This window comes from Carex rostrata, chromosome 8 (genome assembly GCF_964058835.1).
Source record: "Carex rostrata chromosome 8, lpCarRost1.2, whole genome shotgun sequence".
NCBI lineage: Eukaryota > Viridiplantae > Streptophyta > Magnoliopsida > Poales > Cyperaceae > Carex > Carex rostrata.
In genome coordinates this window covers 11652868-11668845 of record NC_135925.1, presented here as the reverse complement: position 1 = coordinate 11668845, position 15978 = coordinate 11652868, and the positions used below count along the sequence as shown (strand labels likewise).

General features: G+C 36.3%; 2 protein-coding genes across 4 annotated transcripts; one reads left to right on the top strand and one right to left on the bottom strand.

The window, feature by feature from the left end:
* Positions 1-5032: 5032 nt before the first annotated feature.
* Positions 5033-8247, top strand: LOC144558139 (protein MICROTUBULE BINDING PROTEIN 2C-like). 3 transcript variants are annotated; one of them, XM_078306879.1, is made up of 5 exons: positions 5033-5367; positions 5572-5646; positions 6141-6494; positions 6905-7123; positions 7835-8247. In XM_078306879.1, the coding sequence occupies exons 1-5, from the start codon at positions 5167-5169 to the stop codon at positions 7988-7990; spliced, it is 1005 nt and encodes a 334-aa protein (XP_078163005.1). In that variant the 5' UTR covers positions 5033-5166; the 3' UTR covers positions 7991-8247. The 3 variants fall into 3 exon arrangements, with proteins under 3 accessions (XP_078163005.1, XP_078163004.1, XP_078163007.1); XM_078306878.1 differs by having other exon boundaries at positions 5048-5391; XM_078306881.1 differs by having other exon boundaries at positions 5293-5417.
* A 1193-nt stretch (positions 8248-9440) lies between these two features.
* On the bottom strand, positions 9441-13503 carry LOC144557903 (RNA-binding (RRM/RBD/RNP motifs) family protein). The gene is made up of 3 exons (XM_078306550.1): positions 12864-13503; positions 10861-12331; positions 9441-9899 (listed from the first exon to the last, which is right to left on the bottom strand). The coding sequence occupies exons 1-2, from the start codon at positions 13285-13287 to the stop codon at positions 11013-11015; spliced, it is 1743 nt and encodes a 580-aa protein (XP_078162676.1). The 5' UTR covers positions 13288-13503; the 3' UTR covers positions 9441-9899; positions 10861-11012.
* Between the last annotated feature and the right edge of the window lie 2475 nt (positions 13504-15978).

Sequence of the window (15978 nt, the reverse complement as noted above, 5' to 3'; positions counted from 1 at the left end):
AAAATTAAAAAATTTCTCTTTGTAATTTCTTTCTTTCATAATTTTGTTCTGTCTTGCTTTCTTTCTTTAGGATTTGGTCCTTCCATTCAAGCGAGCTCGATAATTTGTATTTGTTTTGAGTGGTACCATTGCAAAATAGTATTCTTACAATTTGAGATTTTGAACTTTTAATTGTTTGTTTCACGTATTTCATTTACATTGAAATATGAAAGAGTCAATATTATCTAATAAATTGATGGAAAAACTTCTTAGTAAAAAAATTAAATTAAAGGTTGTAGTTTCTTTTTTATAAAAACAAGAACTTCTTCTTGCATCTATCTTATTAGCAAAACATAATTTTATGGGGCAACTTAAACAACATAACCTCTCAATAGAGGAAAAGAGAAATAATATATATATGACAGGAAGCTCCCTCTAAAATATAAAAAATAAATCACCATCCATTAGCAACGCCCATATCTCAAAACAATTTACTTATTTGTTTTTGTTATTTTTACAGATAAAGGATGTCTAAAATTTGTAGTGGAATTCATATACAAATATCTAAAGGTGCATCAATGGCTTGATCATTTTATTAATTATTGATCCCATTTTTATTATCATTTCTTAGCGATAAAAATATGTCTTTATCATCCAATAATTATGTAACATATTATTTTAATTTGTAATCACGGCTAGTGTGCACAGTACAAAAAAAATGTCAAACATTGACACTTAAAAGCGTACTAATCTTTGATGCAACATATGTAAAGTTTTTCTTTGTTAATAAGTTGTCTTTAAGCAAGTCAAGTTATCATTAATAAAAATTGTTTGGAATAATTAAGGACCCGACCGCTTTCTAATTTCGCATGCACAAGTTATTATCTACTATACATATATACGCCTAAGGGCTTTTCATCCAAAAAAAAAACTATACATATATCGCCCAGATGCAGCAGATCAAAACGTCACCTTTCATGCCCGGCCCACACCGGTTTAATTTCATATATACCTCTCAAAAATATTTATTTATCATTCAAATTTTGATAATTACATATTTACCATCTAAAAATCTAATAACTCACGTATTTATCCAATATAATTTCAGTATATATCAAATATACTCAAAACTCAAATTAATTATATATTTTTTTAAAACTATAATTAATTAAGGATTAACTTAGCACCCTCTCTTTCTTTCCTTAGAACCGTTTTCCTTTATACCTAGTATAAAAAATTAAAAGCAGATATTCCAAATTGAGTCACTAACAAATTAAACAAAGATTCTCAAACTCAGTTACTACTTTGATAACGGGTTACGATATTAGCGTCGAATTTAGTATAAGTTATTTTGTTGAAAAATTAAGAGTGGTTACCTTGTTTTTAGACTATCAAGTTAGAGTTGGAATTCTTATATCCGAGTCTATTGTTCCTTCTCTCCGAGTTTAAGCAGAAGAGACGAGATGAGGAGAAAGTTTAAGTGAAAATGAAAAATTACATCAAAAAAAAAAGTGAGCAAAAGGAGAAGTGACAAAGAAGGAAAATAGACTTTTGATTAGCTGGGTAAATAGGTGAGTTATTAGATTTTTAGATGTTAAATATGTAATTGTAGAAATTTGAATGGTAAATACGTAATTTCACAATTTTTGAGGGGTATATATGAAATTCTCCCTATTATCTACAGATGCAGCACATCAAAACGTCACCTTTCATGCCCCCCACCGGTTTAATCAATATTAAAGTTTAGTGATAGTATGTTTAATATAAACAAATACATGACACACGGCACATTGAGGTCCAACAAATCTCATTCGGTAATCGCCATACTGGAATTTTAATATTTATAATTGTTTCCATCAGCTATGGAGGACAATTGTCCTCATTCCTAAATCGGATCTCTATATATTGTTCTAAAATGACATATCTTATCTTCTACTATTTTAATAATTATCATGATCTTAATTATTTTATTTTTTCTTTAATTTACTAGAGATCAGCATGAGTCAAGATGATAAGGATTCCTGTGCCCCCCACCCAAACTGAATCGAGAGAGGTCGAATTAATTTTATTTTTTGTAACCGGTTTAATTGTTTGATTTAGAAACTTTTAAAATCGATTAAATTGAACCGATCACAATTTTTTGAACAACTTCCATTTGAACCAAGCATTTTAAAAAAATTCAAAAATTACAACATAGTGTATATTTGATTGGTTCGGTTAACAATCAGTTAGACCGAATCAAACAAAGTTTTTATATTTATGATAAAAAAAATTATTTTGGTTTTAATCGAACAAATCAAAATTTATATTTTGTTTTGTTCAGTTCGGTTGATTAGTTTTCTTTTTATAAACTAAATAAAACTTCACTATATATTTTATTTTTGTTAACTGAACCGATGAACATCCTACCCCCAAATAAATTTTGATCTCCCAAAATAACACAATTTTTTAGTTTTGATTTAGACCATCCAAGCTACTCTAACGCGAATATTAAGGTTGTGCTCTAGATAGGGGTACAAACACCTTTATTTTGGGCCTGTTCAGCCTCCAATTGAGAATAGGCATGAATCAATTGGTTTCCTTAGATCCTCCGTTCATCCTTGGTGACTCGGTAATATTTTTCGGCGTTTCTTCTCTTCTTGGCGAATTTCTCCAGAAGAGTTTAGCTCTGTGGACCACGAGGGACAGCTGGTCATACGAGCACCTTACGAGCGGTGGACATAAGAATTGAATTGAAAAGTACTCTTTCCGTGAACTGATTTTTTTTTTTACGGGAACAGTAACGCGGCCGAACAGGGCCTAAAGGAAAGGAACGAGAATGAATGGAAAAAGCAGACAAATGCGGGCTGCCCTGGCCGTTCACCCACTCCAGAAGAAACAAGATCGGAGAGGGGAAGGAGAGAAGATGCTACTGTAGCGAGGGTAACGCTATATACAAATCTTCCAAACTTGTACCTCCTAAATCGGAGTGTAGAAATTACTGTAGCGAGAAAAACCGTAGCTGCCTCCTTCCCTCCTCTTCCTTTCTGTTCCTCTCCGTGTGGATTTTGTGGAGCACACCCTAAAGCTCTAGGGCTTGTTCGGCCGACAAATGGGAATGGGCGCGGGCACGGAATTTGAACTGAAAAACACTGTTTTCGTGGGAAAAAAAAATTCAGTTCAACTGAATTTTTTTTTTCCCACGTGAATAGTGATTCGGCCGAACAGGCCCTAAAGGAACTTGTGCGTTCCTCTACGGGTTTAATTGACTCAAATTTCTGATCTGTTCGGATCAAAACTAAAAAAATGGATTACTCTAGGACATAGGGACTCTACCCAGGTGCCGCGAAACAATAATTTCATTCAAACCTCCCAGGATGTAAATAGTATTTTTGGGCTGTATTTCTGTTTAAATTGTAGAAGCCGAATTGGGAATTTTGCTGATAATCAATTCTTTTAAATTAAGCCTTCCTGGCCAGTTAACAAACGCTATTTATTTATGGAAAAGAAGAAGAAAGATTTCTCGGGCTTGGAATACCAAAAAGGCCTGTTGTGGGATTTAGGTCCAAAATTCTTTAATGATTTGTAGGGGTGTTTATTGGATCCGATTTAGTCGGTTTTCAACCGAACCGAATTAGTTTGGATTGAATGGTTCGGTTTTTTGGTTTAATAGTTCGGTTCCGTTTACTTTTTAAAACCGAATTATTAATTTTGATTTGGTTCGGTTTGGAAATTTTCAAAACCAAACTGACCGAACTTTTATATATTATGAATTTGGTCCCGACCTCCCCAGTTTATTTCTTAATATCCCAATTTATTTCTTAATATATTTCAGTTTATTAGAAATCAATTGCTTTAAATAAAAATAATAATATATGTCGATTTGAACCGAATAAACCAAAATAAAATTTTGATTCAGTTTTGTTCGATTGCAATACTAAATCGGTTCGATTCAGTTCTATTTTTAAAACCGAACTATAACTTTAATTTACCTAGTTCAACCGAACCGAACCGAACCGAACCGATCAACACAACACTAGCTTGCCTTTTGGATATAAACAGATTAGACCTGCCGGCGAATCTACTGGGTAGGATAATGAATTGGGTAAGTGTGCATTGCATAGGACAGGACCGCAATATAGAAAGGTTAATTAATCTGCTCAGAGTTGTTTTAAATGAAGCAAAATCAATTCCAACAATAAATAATTCGGCACCGTGCATTTAAGAATTTGATTGTCACCGTCACGTATCCAATGAAAACATCACAGTTTATTTTAATTTTTTTTATTATCGGAACGGTTGGTCAAAAATCAAAATCAATAGCGGATTAAGACAAAAAGAGAATCATTTTCATTTTCATTTTTATTAGATGTTCATAGGCATGTTATGTTTATTATCAAATTTTTTATTATTATCAGAACGGTTGGTCAAAAATCAAAATCAATAGCGGATCTAGTAAGACAAATATAATCACTTTTATTTTCATTTTTATCCAAGATATTCATAGGCACCTTATGTTTATTATCAAAATTCATGTACTTACACATAAGTTTTACATAGTTTAGAGTAAATTATTATAAATAATGTAAATTGACTTTCACACTCGGTATAAAAATTTTATATGATCAACTTTTAAAGTGCGTTTGACTTGGCCTGTATTAGAATTCACAATTTGGGTACACAAACAGATGCATTGCGGTACCACTACAAAATCCGTTTTAAGATTCGTGCCAGTTTAAAACTGATGGCTAATGGCTCAGATCTCATTTCACTCGGTCAGCTATCGTATCACACTGGATCTGAATTCCTACAAAATCTCCATAGACACGGACCCTTGAAAATAATAATATTATAATCAGTCTGACATTTTAAAATAAAGTTATCGATTTAAAAATTTGCGCCTTGAGGCCGTCCCTGGCTACTATTGAGAATGCACCCGGATCAAGAATCGTATAATAGTCAGATCCGTCTTTCAAGTTTGAACATTTCTTTCTACAACGACGGACTTATACACCGTATCAGTTCCAGGCTCACGTAAAAAATAGGTGCCTCTTCGTCTCTTTGTTCGAGGCTAAAAACTTTGCCCCTGGCAAGTCCTTCGAAAGAGGTTCAAACTTCAAACTTTGAACTTGATAGTATCGAATCCCACGAGACAAAAAAAAGGAAAATTTTGAAAACAAAAGAAAAGAAAAAAAACTATTCGTTCTGATGCAAAAGACGCAGCAGAGATCGCTCAAGTCAAGGGGATTGCCAGATCGAGGGCCCCATAATCGGCAGCGACCGCTTTCTTCTTCCTCCGTCTCATCTACTTCTTCTCCACCGGCACCTCCATCCACCACCACCTCCGTCGCCAAGAGAAAGGGTGGAGAGAATGTCGACAAGCTTCTCTTCAAGAACCTCGTTGAGATGGTCCCTCTCATTGAAACCCTAATGGTTTCTTACCTAATCTTGATTTCTTGGTACCTTGTTTTCTGATTGGTTGAATGAATTAACCAACAGGAATAAACCCACAACGGTTTGAGTAACCTTATACCACTTTATTGCCACCCCGCCAATTTATTTTTTTTGCATTTCATCTCTGAACTAACATATTTTCATTTTCTCTGTCCATAGGATAAAAAACCAAACCCAGGGTTTACAAGGCGGGCCTCAATGGTACATACTCCAGCTCCTTCACAAGTTAAAAAGGTACTAATTTTTGAAACCATATATTAATTACAAACTTAAAATAACTTGTTCGACAGAAAGACCTGACTGACATTTTCCATATCACGTTTCTTGCCTTTGTTCTCAGTAATTATTACTGACAGTATTGCAAAGCCCTGAATCTAATCCCAGCACCCAACTCTTATTATATATGTCAAATCAGCTACACACAAAAAGTTCAGTGGTGGAGTGTAAAAGTTGTAAATTCGTAGGCTTGAAATAGTGAAGGCCTTTTTGTATAGTTCATCTTGAGCTCAGGTTGCATAGTTCAAGGCTACAAATTTATAGATAACCATTTTCAAGGCCCTTCAATTTTTCAAAATTACAATCATACTTCTCCAATAATCTCGAGTCTTTACTTCTTTTATTTCTAGAAATGAAAAAAAAGGCTTTACATTTATTTGTTGATATCTCTTTGAAATAAATTAACTTTGCTTTTAACTTAGTTAAGCAATACATTATCTATGTTTGTCCAGGTCTCAACTACGAGATCAGTTCAAGGAACCAAGAGCATCTCAGCAAAGAAACAGAAAAGCCCTAGCGAAGTTGCTGCAACAATGAAGAAAGCTCCAAATGGCATTCACTCTAGTGCATCTAAGCCTTTGGCTGCAAGAAATTTGAAGAAGGAGAGAGAAGAATTAGTCTTGTTGCAAGGACAGGTAAGTGAAATGGAGAAGAAATTGGTTGAAAAGGAAGAGGCACTTAAATTGGCACATAACTCAATTGACCAGATGAGCACGGTTAGTGATGCACTTGAGGATGTCAGACGCCAGCTAGAAGAGAAGGAATTTATGGTTATATCAGCTAGTTCTGAATTAAATGAGGCCAAGGTAAAGTGCCTTTTTTCATGCATAGCTCCTGCTATACCTAACTAGCTGTGCTGTACCAGAATAGTCCCAGAATAAGCAATGAAACTTTATTGTTTTAGTGGCATGTTTGTTTATTATAATTTTCTTGGAAAGAGGCAAACAATATACTCAGTTCATGAAACCCACAAAATATACTAGTGTTGAGCAATTGATTTTGGTTTTGGGTGCTCTCAAGTTTGGCAAAACTGGGATATTGGGTTCTCATAAGCCCTAATTAGGCCGCAAAACTTGACAAAATGCACAGAAGAGATGATGTAATCTCTTTGTACTATCAGAGCACCTGCACAGGGCTGCACCTATGTATTACACCATGAAGTGTATAAAATTTAACAAATAACGATTAGTTCCTTCTCTTTTCTTTATATATTAAGATAGCACTTGCTGACAAGCAAGCAGCACTGGAGAAGCTGGAATGGGAGGGAAAGATGTCTAGCATGAAGGTTGAAGAACTACAAGGAAATGTGGACCACATGTCAGATGAGATATCTGTTTTAATGGAGGCCTTTGAAAAGTTGGCACCAAATAATTCTGATGTCTGCTTAGACGGCGGGACAGTCTCATATCTAGAGTGCGAGCCAATGGAATTTGAAGTAAGTGTTTTGTTTCTTAACATTATGCATCTCAAAATCAGGTGTTTGTCACTGCACATGACATGCAAAGCATCTATATAAATTTTACTCAGAATTAAAGCCAAGTGATGTTTTGTGGAAAATTGATTCAGGCTAAGAAATAGTACTGTTAAATGCTTTATACAAAATCAAACTTAGCCTTGAGCCCAGTGAACCTAGGGATTAAGATGTGGCTCTTCTTACAGAGTTCTTCAGACAGTTGTGCCTGATTTGGCAGACTTAGTCCCAGGAACTGACACTAAGCTGGGTTAGGCCCCAACTTCTGTTGCTGGTTATTTTTTTTTTCTTGAGGTAAAATTGAAAAAAGGAGGGCAGGTTGGGTACAAGAGGGGAGGTGTACAGGTGTGTTCCTCTTTAAGAGTAAAAGACTTATTCCTCTTTTTGTGAGTACTATAAATGATAGTACTATCAGTGGTGGAGTGTAAATGATAGTACTACCATTCCCAAAGCAAAAGACTTATTCCTCTTTTTGTGGGGGCTTAAATGATAGTACCTTCTTTAAAAGTACAGTTAATGTATTATGTGGGTATGTAATATAGATGACTCTAATTGTGAGATTATCGGGATTTAGTTGCCATTGACTGTGTACAACATCAAGAACAACTAGCATATGCTTTATTGGCCCTTTCCCAGCTGTAACTTTTATTGGTGCTAATGTTATTGTTAAAACAGGATGATATAGGTGAAATAGACATGGATAAGATGGAAGAGGAGATAGCAGCTTACTTGTCAGCACTTGCTGCTGCAAAAGAAAACCCTGATGAAAAGTTGCTTGACACGGTTGCTCGAGAAAGACTTCGCCTCCAAGCTTTGGTGTTGTCATCCTAAAAATTCTAACCTTGTGATGTAACTCAAGCACGAGAAGACATGGATTCATTTTGGCACAATCATGTTTGCGTGCGTCATTCTACGGCTCCTTTTTGTTAACAATCCCTGTATTTTTTGTTTAAAGATTTCTGCTGGTTGGTGTGGCTTCTTTATCAAAACTAGAACTTGCAATGGATAGGCATGAGCCGTCTCTATATAGACAAGAACATATGCTTTAACTTATGCAATTTCAGATGAGTTCATGGAGCAAGATTGAATGGGATAATGGCAATGTGCTCATGTTTGATCTAATTCTATTTTCTTCTTTCGTGAGTCTACATAGTGGAAGGATTTTCATGTAAAATTGTTAGACCAATTTATTCGGTAGGTATGCAAGATTCTAATTAGAACATGAAATTGCTGAATGCAAAAAAAAATGAAAATTTTTTTACGAGGGAGCATAAACAGAATAAACATGCCCAATAGCCAAATGTTTTCTGCATAATATTTACAAAACCTACCATGCAATGAGGTCTTGTTCACTGCACAAAAGTTGTCTCTATATTTATGTATAGATTAGACTGCGAGCTTCAGTCTGCATTATTATCTCAGAAGAGTAATAGTAATGAAAAGATGATTAGATAGACATTTTCCTTGTTGCAAAGAAAATGTCCATCTAATCATCTTTTCATTACTATTAGCTTTTTTCATGATTAAGATGATTAGACTGCGAGCCTCTTTCTTTACTTTTAGCTTTTTTCATGATTAAGATGATTAGACTGCGAGCCTCTTTCCTTACTATTAGCTTTTTTCATGATTAGATGGACATTTTCTATGCTTAAAGTGGATCGGAAAAAAGCTAATAGTAAGGACTATTAGGCTATTACAAATGTGTCGCTGGAGCCAATCATTCAGTCTTTCTATGAAAAAAAATGGCTCTGGCTCATCTTACACAGAAATGCGGAACAAATAAAAGAGGTTGTTGAGCCCCTGGTGTAAAATGCATTCAAATTTTGTCATTCAATAGACATGCGCGGATTGCTGTCTTTTCTTTTTCTTTTTGTTACTGAGCAGCTGAAGTCAAGAGTGCAATGATAAGATATATATATTTCTTTAAATCTGGGCTGCCAATTTTTATTATACGCACAATGATAAGATTCAATAGAGGCTATTTATTGCGTATGAATGTTTACCATAACCATAGGCAAAACCAGGATTATACTATGTTTTGACTACCTAACAACACGCAAAATTCAGGACCAATGTTACGAACCACAAAAACAAGGCAAAATATATCACTAAAACGCAGAAAGGCAAATTGATTCACAAGTCAAAGATGTAACATTAAAACCAAAGACAGCTTAGAAAAATGTTGGTCCAATTCTGTACAATGGGCACATGGTTCAGTATTTCTGATATAAGTATAGAACTATCCTGAATAACAGACTGAAAATAAAAGAGAACCAAAGAATATGTACAAATGATCCTAAACACAAATGAATCTATCTCGATTACAGAAAAGGAATAAACAGAATATACAGAAAAACACAAATTTCAGGAGAAGGATAAAAAAGAGGGGTCAACGATCTACTTCCTACATACACCATTGCCTCACTAAAACATAGGCCAAACAAAAGTTGCAATAGTACCTCCTATAGCTGATAAAGATTAAATGCTACAAATCACCACATAAAAGCCTAAATTACGGATATCCACAAGAGAAGGAAAACAAAAGTTACACATCCATACAGTCAAATAACTTTCTTAGCTTAACAAAAATGAAAATAGGCACCATAGTCTAGGGGCATGATACATTCAATTCACTCATCGCAATTAAGTCTGAAAGCACATTAATAACACGAGCCAGCAGCAGGATGAATAGCCAGAGAAGAGAACCTCTGCTTGTTTTATTCCCAAAGTAAGCTTTTACCTGCATATCATCAACATGGTCTTTTAGTTTATGTTGGCAAGGAATACTATAACTGCTCAAATTACATAAATCAGCAAGACAAACCGAATCAAAATAAAACCTAATGAGCAAAACAGTCCAGTGCTTACATGGTACAAAACAAGAACCATATGGCTATTAATATGGCTGCAGAATGTTTAGCTATCACAGGTTTATTTGAGGAAATTAATAGCAAATAGGAAATTGATGCTCTAAATAGGAAAGCAACTATATTTTCATTCTATTTATGGCTTCTAGAGCATACTCCTACAAGGTGCATAAAATAGAAAATTAGTACAGAGCTGATAATAATTAGTACAAAGTTGTTCATGTACATTGTTGAATAAAAGACCCCTATTAGAACAGGTACATTATCATGCAGAGCTTTGCTAAAATGAATTGCTCTCCCATAGTTACAACTTGCACTCTAATTATAAATTACTATACAAAAACAACCTTCCTTTGTAGCTACAGAGATTTACATATTGTTACACCCAGTGCTATAACAAAATTTTATGACCCCTAGAAAACAGGAATACAGACCAGTAAATGTACACCTTTCTTAATGCTCTATCATGTGAAGTTAAAGGATGCTCAATCTGTGTGCTGCGTCAAAGATCAAGAAAGCCCCTCTAGAATGCAACAAAATGAGTTCCCTTATTACAGAACCATGCACACCCCGTGCATATATAGTTTCCAAAAATTACAACTACCTTATCTTTTACAAAAAGAATGTCAAAAAAACAGGTAAGGATATGATGCTTTCAAAGAAGGCAAGAATGCATTGAACCTCATTAAAAAAGCTGAGCTCAGTTTACATTCTTGTACATAACTTCCTAGAACTTTCAAAATTTACAAAAGATTATGTACATAAAGATGATAGAAACTATACACACAAAAAATGGGCACATAAATCTAATTCAATACAAAAGGGGGGACTTACATCTAACCAGAGTGTAGATTCTCCAAGGCTACAAAGCTACCAATACATCCTGCCGGCCAAGAACATAAAACAGGCTACTCAACAAGATAAAGAAAGCTTGCCCCCAAAAGTGCCGATTTAGTCATACACCTAAAAGCAGTTGTAGCCAGATCTTACTCTGGCGAGACCCGCCTCCGCTTTGAATGCTCCGCTTCACGCGATTTGCTTCTGCCTGATGAGCGGCCCCTGTCCCAATCCTCGCCACGATCAGCATCTCTGTCCCTGTGCCGGTAGTGGTCCCTCTCTTCCCTGTAACGATCCCTGTCACGTTCCCTGTCACGGTCTCTGTCCCTCTCCCCCCTCTCCCGTCCCCTGTCCCTAGTTCTCTCCTTTTCTTTGTAATTTTCTCTCTCACCATCCCTGTCCCAGTCGCGGTCACTTTCACGCACCATCTCCCTCTCATCCCGGTGCCGCCTATCAGGCCAGTCTTGACCATGAGACATGTCCTTCTCTCTGTCATCCTTGTACCGTCTATCAGGCCAGTCCCGGTCAGGCCCCCCCCTCTCCTTGCCATGGCTACCTTCACCACCATACTGATGGTCTGAGGCGGCATCATCACCATAGCTCGACTGATCCTCTCCTCCCCATTGACCACCACCCATGTTGGGGTCCGCCCACATACCACCAACTCCACCAGCAGCTGCTGCAGCACCAGCCATTCCTCCCCGACCAAAGAAAGCAGGGTTAACATGAGGCGCCACAACAGGAGGGAACGAAGGCATCAGACCAGGAAACGGACCAGATGCAGGACCTCCAGGAAATCCACCAAATCCACCCATCCTGCCCATGGCAGCTGCAGCATAACCAGTGGGATCAAACCCTTGACCTAGCATGCCAGGGTGGGGAACAAGAGGGGGCGGTCCGACCATACCACCATTTCCCATTATACCTCTGCCACCCATAGGTCCCATCCGGTTTCTCATATTCATGGGACCACGATTCCCCATACCACCCCTACCACCCCAATTCCCTCCAGCACCACCTGCACCGCCCATATTACCACCGGCCATACCGCCACCACCACCACCACGACCGAAATTATTGCCCCCGCCCATGGGACCACCACGACCCCCACCACCAACACCCCCACCACCAGGTACTGGCCCCTGACCCTTTGGTGCCATAGCTGTTGACTGATTTCCCATGACCTGGCTGTTCTTGACCTGTTGTTCACCCATTCGTCGGACAGTGTGAGGGGAGGCAAACGCCACGACACAAGGGCGTCCATTAAACATATGTCCATTCATCCCCTCCTTGCATGCAGAAGCTGCTCCAGGATCATAGAAGTCAACCTGGCAGTAGCCCTTGGATTTGCCACTTGCTTTCTCATCAAAGAACCGTACTTCCTTTACTTGGCCATACTTGCTCAGCTCTGCCTCAAGATCAGCATCTGTAGTCCACCACTGGAGCTCGCCAACAAATAGGGTTGTCCCTATAATAAATATTAGATACAGTCAGGCATTTTGCTATAGAGTGTACTAAGCAGAAGTTGACCAGTGTTAGGAAAACGACTCAAGTATAAAGATCTTTATTCCCCAAAAATTTCTAGTGCTAGCTTATAGATATCCTAGTAAGAAATTACTCTAAACAAAATTACTTTCAATCATGTTACATACCCATTAGACCCTGGTGCAATTCAATTAATTTGTTAGAGATCTAATGGGCAAAAGTGTAGATCATGATTTAGAACAAATTAAGCGACAAAGCTACCATTTACTTAGTTTTGTCACTTCCTTTACAAACACTAGCTAATTATTATACTTCCATTATCTTTCTACGAGCTGATATTTGCAAAGACCATACGCAAACTATCAGATTGTGTTCAATCTCAATTAAGCAAATCTATATTCAAAAGGATCTTTTAAAAAACAAATTATACATGAATAAAAGAAAAGGAAAAACAACAAAACATTCTAAAGTCAGCTCAGCCTCGAGAAGTGACATCTAAATTTACTTTTTAGTACCTGCGAGATTGTCACCTCCTCCGATGCCATTAACACCACCGTTGTGCCCTCCTCCCATGGCTCCTTGTCTCTGAAAGCCATCATGAGGATTTCCCTGAACCTGTGGCGTCTGGGCTACAACTGGAGCTGAGATAGCCTGATTCGGCCTCTCTATCTTCGCCTCACCGGTGGCAACGCCCGGGATCTGAACCTTCTGCTCCTGCGGCGGAGCTGAGACGGTCGTCGGGGCAGCCGCAGCTGGAGGAGGCTGGACTGGTGGCGGCGGCGCAGCTTCTCCGGCGAGCGAGTGGTGAAAACCCTCACCGACGTTGACATCGTTGTATAGATCGTCGTAGTCTTCATCGTCTCCGTAGAATTGATCTTCGTCTACAGCGGAGATCGTCTCGTCGCGGTGGAATCCGCCGCCCGAGCCATCAGTATCCATGAGGGGTAGGATGTCAATAGATAAGCTAGATTTAGGGTTTTTTGGTAACGGGAGAGACAGGGAGAGAGGAAACCCTAGACTTTTGTTTGAGCCACGGTGCGTAGACCGGAAAAGGTTCTTTTAACCTAGATCGGTTTAATCTTCCTCTAATTCCACGTTCTTTTGGGACAAGAAAATCAAAGATTCAAAGACTCAAGAGCAGTATATCACGTTTTCATCGAAATTCTATTTACACGCGGATCATCTCTGATATACTTCTTAAATTACACTGCAAGTGGGGTAACGAGAAGAGTATCGATATATTTTAAATTATCTATATATTCATCAAAATACTTTTTTTTAAAAATTTTAAATTAAAATAGTTTTATCATATTTATCAAAAACTTCTAAATATTCAATTTCTCCAACAAAATATTTTCCACCAAAAAAAATAAGAATAATTATTTAAATCCCCACACTCCAGTACCCGCATTGTACCCCCATCTCTTAAACAGATTTTAACTTTTCATAAACTAACTTAACTAACTAGTTTAATTAAATTTATTCACAACACTGTGATCTTCCAAGTTTAATTAAATTCATAAGTATAAATACTTGAAAGATAGTAAATTAATACTAGCATGTCTAACTTGATATAACTATATAGAGGGACCACTCAAACTACATGGGAAAATAATCATACACGTTTTTAGAGGTGGGTTTTTTTTTCAATATCTTTCACATTTTTCACGTTCTATGATGAATTTTGCGAATCTAAAACCATGAATGTATTCTACGCAATTTTATCTTTAAAATGAGATCCATAATGACGTACTTTCGAATTCATCGTCACACAAGTATTTATACCTCATTGCACAAGTATTTATACCTCATCGTACAAGTATTTACACCTATACTTGTAAGTATTTTATCCCTAATCGTGAACCCCGCATCTCCGCATCACATTTCCCTAATCGTCCCTGTGTCAACCTTTCTCTAACAAAAATAGTTGACCACATAGGTATAAATACTTGTAATACTTGATATTAATACTTTTAAATGTCAGCAGTGTCATATGTGAAAAATACTATGTATAAATACCAAGGTTCTAAATAGCGATTATAGCGGCATAGCGGGGAGACCAAAAAAAAAAGCTATTGCGAATAGCGTAGCTATAGCGGAAGCTATCACACATAGCGATTTCCCTTTTCAAACTTTATATTCTATATTTCTACTAATTATCAACATAATCAATATTAGAGAATTGATGTAACAACTAAATGACAACTAATCTAAGTCTATACTTTTTATCAATTATGCAAATAAGAAGGAAAAAAAATCTAAAAAGTAACATTATTTAATAGTTTATACTTCATGGTATTACATATTATAATAGATAAAGAGTAATTAATTTTATACGGTAAATGAAGTCAATATACATATTTAAATATTTTATAATTATAATAATAATCAAAATCAGTTTTCAATTGAAACAAACGATAATAATTTTACAAATGAATACTATAAAAAGAGTAATCAAAATGAAGAATTAGGATTTGAATATTTCTCGATATAAAATGATAGAATAAATCACAAATAAAAATAGAAGCATATAGTTTGGTTTAGTATACTTATCGTAGAAGACCATGTAGCATTAGAAATAAGAATAGAAGTACAGAAGTCCATATAAATTGCAAAAAAAAATCATGTAGCATAGCGGTAGCTATAGCGGGTCTCATATAGCGGTAATAGCGGTCAGCTATTATAGCTATAGCGGTCGTAGCTGAGTTAGCGCAATTTTATCTCATAGCTTAGCGTTTATGGTCCGGAAAAGCTATAGCGCCGCTATAGCTAGCTATTTAGAAGCCTGATAAATACTTAAATGACGAGGTATAAATACTTGTGTGATGACGAGCTCGAAAGTATATCATCATGGATCTCATTTGAAAGATAAAATTGCATAGAAGACGTTTGTGGTTTTAGATTCGCAAAATTCCTTATAGATCATGAGAAATGTGGATGAGATTGAACAAATAAAATTGGGAGGATAATGGAGGGATGAGAGTACGGGTACTCGTATCACGTCCCAAAAAATAAATAACCTCTCTCATTTCATTTCTCCTTTCTAATATAATTTTAAACATTTATTCGATTAATTAGAATAACTCAGTTTTCAATTATATTTTTATTTAATTTGAATTTTGTAAACTGATGACCTTTAACCTTCCAGATTAAACATGTCTACTATGGCATGTTTATACGGATTTTTATTCATTTACTCTTGACATGTTTATTTATTAGTGTATAAAAATCCTTTTAACCTTCCGGAGTAATTATGGCATGTCAAGATCATGTTGTTTTTGCACGGTTTTTCAATTTCACCAAGAGAGTGCTCTATTAGAGTGGAAAAAACGTGTCATGTCGTGATTTTGGTCTTGTGCCATAGGTTTGAGTAAATTATTTGATTACGAGTCTAGCTTTATATCTTTCGATAGTACCATCACTGGTATATTTGAGTTTATATACCCATTTACAACCAATGGGGTTTTTATTTTTGGGCAATGGAACAATCTTCCAAGTTTCATTTTGTTCTAAGGCTTTTAGTTTCTCATTCATAGCCTTGCGCCAAATTAAACTCTTCATTGCTTCTTGGTAATCTTTTGGTTCTGATTCTTTTTCAATACCAGTGAGAAATGTATAGTATTCAGTTGA